The sequence below is a fragment of the Falco naumanni genome, chromosome 16 (genome assembly GCF_017639655.2).
Source record: "Falco naumanni isolate bFalNau1 chromosome 16, bFalNau1.pat, whole genome shotgun sequence".
NCBI lineage: Eukaryota > Metazoa > Chordata > Aves > Falconiformes > Falconidae > Falco > Falco naumanni.
Genome location: NC_054069.1, coordinates 3,889,402 through 3,898,394, shown reverse-complemented (window position 1 = coordinate 3,898,394; position 8,993 = coordinate 3,889,402). Strand labels below are relative to the sequence as shown.

The following is an 8,993-nucleotide window of genomic DNA, read 5'->3' as shown; positions in this document are numbered from 1 at the left end:
AAAGTACTTTATTGGTGATCACGTGTACTCTGTGCGCATTAAGCTTTGTACAAAACCCCCCTCCATCACCACCAGAGCGAGCGGCAGCCACCAGGAGCTTTGAACGCTGGTTTGCCTCCCTTCTGCAGAAGCAGAAGCAAAAAGCATGTAAAAAAAAAAAAAAAATAGCCAAATTGGCCACACCAGTTGGGCTCCAGCAGTAAACCAGTCCTGCGGCACAGAAAATTAAAAACTCGCTCCCAGACGAGCCTGGTTTGCTCTTGCTGCCACCAAAGGAATGCACGGGAAAGGCTCTGCATCTCCTGCCACGCTCCGCCTTCGGGGTCCTGCCTCCCGCTTCTGATGCTCTGCCATCAAGTGCCACTGTAGTTTATCAAGACTAATTAAAAATGTCATCTCAAGAGCTCTAAGCCAGCGGGGAAGATGTTTCCATGCCCGTCTCTGCCTCACTTGTCATCCGAGCTGCTCTCGGGCAGCAGGGCGCCGCCGGAGCTCTTGTTGCCTTTGCGGATGCACATGCCGCAGTCCAGCTCCACGTCGATGTCCCCGAATTTCAGCTGGCAGGACTCGTTGCAGCTGCAGGAGGGACAGTGACACCAGTCAGGTATTTGTGGGCAGCAAGAGCCGTCGGCTCGCCCCAGCCCGCTGGGGAAGGCTGCGAAGGACCATCTGCTCTGCAGCAGCATTGGCCCATCCTTTCCAGCCAAGCCACGGACTGGTCCATGCTTGGATGTGCATCGACACCCACTTTTCTTATCCCAGCACTGGTGGCTGGATTTCCCTGAGCAGTATTAGGTCTGGGTATTGTTCTTGGCCATCCCAGCACTGTGCTGGGACCCCCCTGGACCCCTCTCCCCCACGTACCAGCGAGACGCAGCAGAGTTTGCTGCCAGGACGGCGAGAGCGCCGGCGTAGTGCCAGCAGAAGCACATGGTGAGGAACGTCAGGTTGCTGCGGTCGGTCTGGTCCCAGCCCGGTCCTCCCCACGGAGGGGACAGCACAAACCCAATCTGGTCACAGACGGAAGAGACGTTAGGCATCAGCATGTGCCAGGCTTTAGTACATCCCTTTTCCTCCTGATCCCCACCAAGCTGTTGCAGCTGACCATGGACTCGAGGCACAATAATCCCAAGTAACACCTGGATCGCTGCCCTCAGCACCCCCAGGCACGCTTGTCCCCCCTGACTGACACAGGGGTGCGCCTCAGGAGGAGAGGGATGCTCTGCATCTGGATGCTCTGCATCTGGATGCTCGCAACGCAGCCCAGCATCCCCAGAGAAGGGCAACGACCCAAAGGCTGCATTGCCAGCCTGTGCATTTCTCCCTAGACCCAAAACTGGGTGACTGTGTCAGAGGTTTGCAGATATTTTCAGCTATTTGGAACACATAGAGGCAGAAATTAGATTTAATAAAAAGAACAAAACCTCATGATTGTAGTTTCCCACCCTGGTGGGGTCTAATTTCCAATTAGCATGCAGAGTTGCCCCTGCTGCACACATGACACGTGTGTATCTCCATGATGGCACTCTGCCTCCTTTCCTCCTCTTATTTACCAAAATATTTCAACCAGCCTGCAAGTCTGACTCCAACAGATGCGCTGTAACGGGCAGAGCAGCCCCCTCCCCGTGCCTCCCTCAGCATGAAGCCCCCCGCTCAGAGGCGAGCGCTGGATACGCACTGACCTGCCAAAGCCAAGAGCCCTGGAGAAGGAAGGAGCTGGTCCTGAAGGTCTGCAGGATGATGTGGTCTCGGAGGAACACCTCTAGGAGGGCACAGAGGGCTCCAGCAAAGATAGCCATGGCCAGCAGGGAATGGACGTGCTGGTCCAGCGCAGCATCACTGTAGTCACGGAAACAGAAGAGCAAACCTGCCGAGATTCACACGGCATTAGAAAAGGATGCTTTGGGATTTGTTTTCTGGAGGGAAAAAAAAAAATAAATCTGAAAAATCAGACTGTGCTCCAGGTCTTGCTGTAATCTGCCTGGTGGGAAGAGCCAGGCAGCAAACAGGCTCCTGCCATCATCTCCCTCGGCAGTGCCGGGGTCTGCTCTGCCCACAGATCTGTGGGGCTCCCCGTGCCCACAGGACCATAGGGCCATCAGGAGGAGCACGGCCATGGGGACCTTCAGCTCAGAAGGTGGCAGTGACTTTTGTATCAGGGTTCATCTCTCTCTGCATCCAACCGAGGGGGGGGGACACCACCTTTCTGCAATTCCAGAGCACGCCAGCTGCTTACCACCAGGAGCAGCACACATCCCTGGGTCCTCGTGCACAACCCATGAACTTGGGGGATCCAGCCCTGGCCAGATTCATGTTTGGAGAGAAACTGGGAAGGGGCAACTTTGGCATGCAGCCAGCACCACCACATACCTGCACACCCCACAGCCCTGGCCGCCTGCTCAGAGCCTCAAAAAACCGGGGGCTTTGGAGCTGTTGCACACCCGTGACCCTTGCGGCACCTCCCCCACCCCGTACCCCCCACCGCGGGCGATTCACCTTCGATGAACAGAGCCACGGCCAGAGAGAGCCGATCCAAGCCCAGCGGCAACTTGAGCGGGGAGTGCGAGACAACGTCCACGATGCCGGAGAGGAGGAAGAAGAGGTAGATGGTGGTGTAGTGCCAGTGGGTGAGGTCTGTCCAGCTGTGCGTCGTGGAGCTGTACAGCTGCAGGTGGGGGCCAGCGGGAACAAACTGCTCGGCCAGTATCCCTGGGCAGAGAGCAGAGAAGTCACCTTTTTTTTCCTTTTACACAGGGAAAAGAACAAGCTCGCAGACAACTTTTCTTTGCAGTGATGAACACGTAGCGGTATTTGCCCAGAACGGTAGTAAGGTCCCATCACGGAGCATGCCACGAGCACGTCCCCAAGCCCCCCCACACCAGCCGCAGCTGTTTCCCACTACAAACGGCCCCAGTCTCGTGGCAGAGCGTGGCTGCAATGCCAGCAGGTATCAGGGCAGAGATCATCATCACCTCTTACCTGCTAGAGCAAAGAAAGCTTTGACCGCCCCTTCAAAGACTTCCACACGCCGGACCCCATAGCTTGGCTGGCTCTCGGCACTGCCTCTCTGCCTGAGATACTTCAAGGGGTATCGCACAGACCACCAGAGACCAAAAATGAGGAAGAAGGTGCCCCGGAGGGCGCTGCCAAGGAAACTCGTTGGCATTGGGCTTGCTTGCTGGACCTGCAAGGACAAACAGTGCCTGAGGACCGACCCAAAGCAACCCCAAGAGAGATATCGGGCTGCTCACTTGCTCAGCATCCCCAGGGGTCTGCATCCCAACAGAGCGGGTGTGTGTGGCTCTGCCATCAGCTGCAAACAGGTCATACCAGAGATGTGACATCACCAAGAAGAAGCTGCCACTGCGCACCACTGTATATATGCATATATTTGTGTTTATATATATATGTGTATGTGGTTGGATGCACATAATCAGCAGGACTTCATCATGCCAGAGAAAAATACATTAACACCCAAGAAAGCACAACAGCTACACGCTATTAGAAGAGGAACCATAACAAAGTTTTTGCTAATAAAAAAGCAACATGACAATTATTTCCTTAGAACATAAACTGCCTCCAAACTAGGTAATTACCAGGGCGTGAATCCAGCCGGTGTATTCAGCAGCTCCAGCAAGCTAAGGCTTTGCAGGGTGCTACTGGAGGAGGCAACCCAAGCACCATTACCATTTCCAACAGAAGCCTCACGCATATCCCACACAACCTTCGTGTCGCACACCAGCGGTGATTTAACACCAGGGAAAGAGTTTGCACCTCCAATAGGAAGAGCTGGAAGAATAAAGGCATGAAAATTGCCTTCCACTAAGCTCGACCAACGTACTGGTACCACTGAGTACTGGCACCACTGAGTACTGGCAGCGATGCAGAGGAGCAAAGGCACAGCAGCGTGACCGGCGAAGTTATAGCCTGCAAACTATTCAAGCCCATACTCAATTTGTTGAAAAAAATCCCAGAGCAGCAAGCACAGAAGGGAGTAAGTAACTATCTAAATGCTTATAGCAATGAGCTTATGATATTACCTTAGGATGGTCTCGTTCCCTCCAGCAAGACCTCTCTCCTTGCTCTCTGTACGCATCTACCACCTAAGGAGGTCTCACTCTCAGCCTCCCCACGGGCTTCCCGGTCCTTTTCTACAGGTCGGATGTGCAGGGAAGAAGGCATTACTCACCCCTAAGCTGCCACACCGACCTGCCCTTGCATCACAAATCACATCCTCGCCGTGTTTATAAATACCAAAGTGAATTGCAGAGGCTGGATGAACAACTCCAGCACGTTCTCCAAGTCCTCCCACACTAGAAAGTAATTAGGCACTGCAAAAGAAGGGTAGGATGTGGCGTGGCAAGTGCCCTAGGTGGGGGAGAGCTCTGCAAGACGTCCCCAGTCGGGTTTTGCAGAGCTGGAGTTGGTCAAACTGGCTCAGCCCTGCGTGGGCGAGCGCGGTGTTTGGGTGTAGAGACTGTTGTCATCCGTTGCACCTCCGGACACAGGTGACCTGGGAAAGGCTCAGAACTGTTTGCACCGTGTTCAGGTTTCCTTTCAGGAGGGAAGTTACTAAACAGCCTTTCAGGTAGACGAGCAACGCCCCATGCCAGGAGCTGGTTTGGGGATCGGCGATGGCTTCCTGCTCTATCTAATTCAGATGCCTTCGTTACGCAGAGACTGCTCAAGTCCCATATCTTTCCTGATTACAGCCTGGACACCCAGTCCAGGGCACACATCTTCCCTGCACAGATGCCTACATGCTAAAGCGACTGAACCCAAACACTATTAAAGCGCTTTTAGGCAGCGCACAACTGCACAATATATAACCAAATTTTCCCTTTGTCCTACAGGGACCGTGACTGCAAGGGCAACGGCCTGAAGCTGGAGTCAGGAGCGTACCCTGATTAAGATACATAGCAGGAACATTAATTTGACATGCTTAATTGGAGGAGAGCAGAGAAGTCCCAGTGCCCGGACATCAGAAATGACACGTCCCACCTGCAGCTCCAGAGGGTGCTCCAAGCCACACCGGCATCCAGCTTTAGCCCAGGGATTTATCCCTCCACATCCCCCCTTTACCTTAGTTACCAGCAGACCCAAACCACGCTGTTTCAGAGCTGTTCATGGGATCTCCTACTCCAACCATCCCCCTCCTCAGCAGAGAAGCCTTGCTCTGCTTTACAGGGCCAGGGAGCACTTTGCTTTGCAGCCTCTCAGCAGCTCCCTCCCGCAAGGCTTTCAGTAGGTGCCACAAGCCCTCTTTGCCTCCCACCACCTGGGCACAGCCCTGGGGCAGCCACCACATATTCTGGAGCATCTCTCACTTAGAGATGTCCCAAACCCATCCCTTTGGTCAAGCAGAAGATTGCACATCGCCCACTCAAAAAAAAAAACCAAAAAACCAACAACCTTCTTTTCTACAACAGCCACGATTTTGCAGAGAAAGCAGACACGTTTCCAAGCAACAGTCCACTCGCACAGCTCACATCTTGGAGGTGCAGAAAAACAACCCCCCACCACCCACGCAGCCCCTCGACCAGCCCACCGAGCCCCAACCTGACACCTCCCACCCACCGGCTTCCCCCGGCCCCGGTGTTTCAGTCCACGCTCACATAAACGCTGATTAAGCTCCGAGGGAGCCACAGCCGGGGAAGAGGAGAAGCACCCGGGTTATTTATTTTTCCTGTGAGCTAGTTTGTCTGCCAGAGGACTTGAAATATGGCTGCAGTCAGAAGTTATTACCTGAGCTGCCCTTCTCCCTCCGCAGCTTCCAGGCTGCGATGCTTTTGCTTAATGGCCATACGGGAGCTGCCTGCTCTCCTTACGGTGCCTCGCGCTGACTGCTCGCTGCCTCCCCGGGCTCGGCTCCAGAAGGACACGGCATTTCTGCCCCATTTCCAAGCTCTCCCTGTGGAGCCAACGCAGCTCCAGGTCCATCGCCATCAGTAATTTTGGCCCCACGTGGGGACTTGCTCGAGCTGACGCAGGGGGGATCGATGCTGCTAGGAGGATGCTGTCCCTGTGGGCACGTGAGCAGCCCCTACAAGCACCCACGGGTGCAAGCACCAAGCCTGACAGGCAGCATCCTAGGACAGCCAACCTGTAGGCAGAGGGCAAGCTCAGTGCCTGGCCATGGAGAGTCTTCTCTTTGTGGATCCTCCTCCATCCTTGCTACCCAGGCACATCTCTCTTGTGCCGACAGCCCTCACCCAATGGAAGAGGCACAAGCTCCTTCTGCTGATCCTCTGCCACAATACCGCCCCAAAACATGACAACCCCCACAAAAAAGGGCTAAAGCCACGGACTGCCAGCAAACTGTCTTCATCAGCCTCATCGGTGGCATCACCACACTAAACCTTTGCCTTGCAGAAATGGACTCTCCCCACATCCCTTCTTCCCAAGTTCAGGCAGCCACCTCCATCCCATGGCACAGCTGCTCGCCAACATATTTCTCTCTACGGGTAAAAGAATTTACCTGTGACTCCTGCCTGTCCTTCTCCCACTCCAGATGTGGCAGTGAGGAGCGGTTATTACTCAGAAGAGGCAGATAAAGGGAGAAGCCACCAAGGGGAGGTGGCCTTCAGACAGGATGTTTAGAGCCGAACATCCTGCAGGCCAGTTCAAAGCACGCTGAGTCAACTGGCTTTCACAACCTGGAACACCTCGTGTCTGCTATTAATAACAAAAAAAAAAAAAAAAAAAAAAAAAAAAAAAAAGGCTTCTGGAGTTTGCCACAAAAATCAGGATGACCAGCCAATTCCCGTTCCCATGGCAACCACGTATATTCAGTTGTTATGCTGGTTTTTTTTGGATGTCTGGGGAAGGAGCCAAGAAAAGATAAGGCTGCAGCATCTCCCAGCATGGCCAGGTTCTGCTGGAGGGGCTCTGAAGTCTCACAGCTAGGCTACCAGGTACACCATAACTCTTTTAAGGGGGTCTGACCTTATAAAAGGTGCCTGTAGACAGGAGGTTTTCGGGCCAGGAGCTCCAAACTGGGGCAGAGCCCTTGTGAGCTCCATCTCCCAGCCCACAGCAGCCAAGAGGAGGGTCCGACAGCCCTCTCTCCCCCCAGAGATGGGCTGGCAGGACACAGCAGCCTGTTTCCATTCCTTTTTACTTATCTGATACTCAACAGTGCCCAACGCCAAGCCCCCACCGACACAAGCCACTACCCATCCGCTGCACATCACATCACCGGTGGCTGCACGCCCAGCCGTAGCACCTCGCTGGCTGCAGAGATGAGCAACACAAGTGCCTCGAGGCAACTAAATACCACGGGCCACCCCAGCATCCCCACCTCCCTCCAAAGCACTGAGCTGATGGTGAAGAAACCGTGCTGCTCCGGAGCGCTGCCGAGCCTCCCACCACCCGAGGAGTGACCGCAGCCACTAGTGACCGCTCAGCTCCCAACCCAGCATTTCTCCGGGTTGCAACCCTGCACATAACTCCTCGTGCACCTGAAGAAAAACCAACCAAACGAACCCTGAGCGAGACTGCAGGGTAAGCCATGCCCAGCCCTGCCAAGAGCCACACGTGAGCCATCGCTCCAGGGAAGCCCCATGGCTGGAATAGCACGGAAGCAAACCAGCCTGCACAACCCTCCGCAGGGTGATGAGCTGCCCTCCGGCACGGCTGTAAAAGCCACCAAGCCATAGCCAGGAGCTCTTTCCTACCCATTATCTCCGTATCAGGGGCAGCAAGTAGGTGGAAGGAAAACAAGAAGCTGGCGGTGGTGCTGGCACGCAGCCGTGCCGTGCGCCCGTGGCTGCTTGACTCCGACGGTGCTCGGGGAGCAAGACACATTGCAAAGGGCTGAGCACACGTGCCAAAGGGTCCTGCAGCACGGGGGGAGCCCACAGCAGCCGAGGGGCTTCTACAAACACACGCAGCTTCACCCAAGCTTAAGCTTCAGCAGCTTGCTGGCACACTGAGCCCAAGCACAGAGAGCAAAGCAGCCCCCGTAGGAGCTCCATCCTTAGAGTCCCACCCCTAAAACCAATACAGCCAGAGAAAGCCTACCTTTCTCACTGGAAAAAAAGCAGCAGCACCGCTGGGGACCTCTGTGCAGCTCAGCATCCCCTCCTGCAGCCACCCAGCCCTACAGACCCCAAGGGGCAGCTGAGCACAAAGCCACTGCCCACCCAGGATGAGTCAAGTCCTTGGAGAAAGGGGGGAAATGCAAGCTGGGAGGGCAGCAGCTGGAGGGAGAGGGGGGGAACGAGGCCCAGCTGAAAACCATCTGCTGAGGGGATGAAGGTGCCTTTTGCCACGGAGTTTGAAGGGCCGGCAAAGAGCGAAGCCCACAGAGGAGGGTTCCTGTGAAAAGGGTGGCTTGTGTTAAAGTACCTGCAGTTCAGACAGTGCAAAGAGTCATACAGACATGGAGCGGCTGGGGAGAGGGGGTTTCTAGCCGTTCAAACGCTCCCCGTGGTAAACATGAGGCTGGAACTGTGAGCAGTGGTTGGGAAGAGCAGCCGGAGGAGGGGGTACGCGGAGGAAGGATGGCAAACCCCCTCCGAGTCACGGAGCGGGTCGCTCGCGCGCCGTGCGTGTGAAAATCGCTGCGGGCATGGACGGATGCAAGTCCATTACAGTTCCTTAGCTGCAAACTGCTGAGGCATGGAGGAGTATTATGGGATTGTACCAGCATGTGCCTACCCTCCTCTTCCTCCCTGGGAGAGACCGGGGGAGGCAGATCTGTGCCCACCCCCACCCCCCACCCCCCTAATATTTGCAAGCCTAAGACGGAGCTGAATTCGATTCTGTTTTTTTTCTTTTACTTTTTTCCTCAGCTGTAACTGCAACATCCTCTCCCTGAAGGTTCATCATCAGCCTCGGTGCTAATGAAAAAATGTGATAATGTTTGCCTGCTTCCTGGGGGTGGTGGGAGGCACAATCTAATTAAAGGTTTGCCAGCAGCTCGAGTGCTGCAGATGGATGGTTGTTCGGGAAGTGCAAAGTATTATTATTATTATTATGACGAACGCTAA

The 8,993-nt window shown here is 54.8% G+C and overlaps 1 protein-coding gene across 1 annotated transcript; it reads right to left on the bottom strand.

The window, feature by feature from the left end:
• Nucleotides 1-331: 331 nt before the first annotated feature.
• Nucleotides 332-3,178, bottom strand: LOC121098332 (transmembrane protein 45B-like). Its single transcript, XM_040616207.1, has 5 exons — nucleotides 2,980-3,178; nucleotides 2,497-2,709; nucleotides 1,683-1,867; nucleotides 865-1,010; nucleotides 332-576 (listed from the first exon to the last, which is right to left on the bottom strand). The coding sequence occupies exons 1-5, from the start codon at nucleotides 3,164-3,166 to the stop codon at nucleotides 447-449; spliced, it is 861 nt and encodes a 286-aa protein (XP_040472141.1). The 5' UTR covers nucleotides 3,167-3,178; the 3' UTR covers nucleotides 332-446.
• Between the last annotated feature and the right edge of the window lie 5,815 nt (nucleotides 3,179-8,993).

Coding starts and splice junctions, on each gene's coding strand:
- LOC121098332 (XM_040616207.1), bottom strand. CDS start 3,166: ATGCCAACGAGTTTCCTTGGCAGCGCCCTCCGGGGCACCTTCTTCCTC. Junction 2,710..2,979: donor AGCTTTCTTTGCTCTAGCAG/GTAAGAGGTGAT, acceptor CTCTCTGCCCAG/GGATACTGGCCGAGCAGTTT. Junction 577..864: donor AACTCTGCTGCGTCTCGCTG/GTACGTGGGGGA, acceptor TCCCTCCTGCAG/CTGCAACGAGTCCTGCCAGC.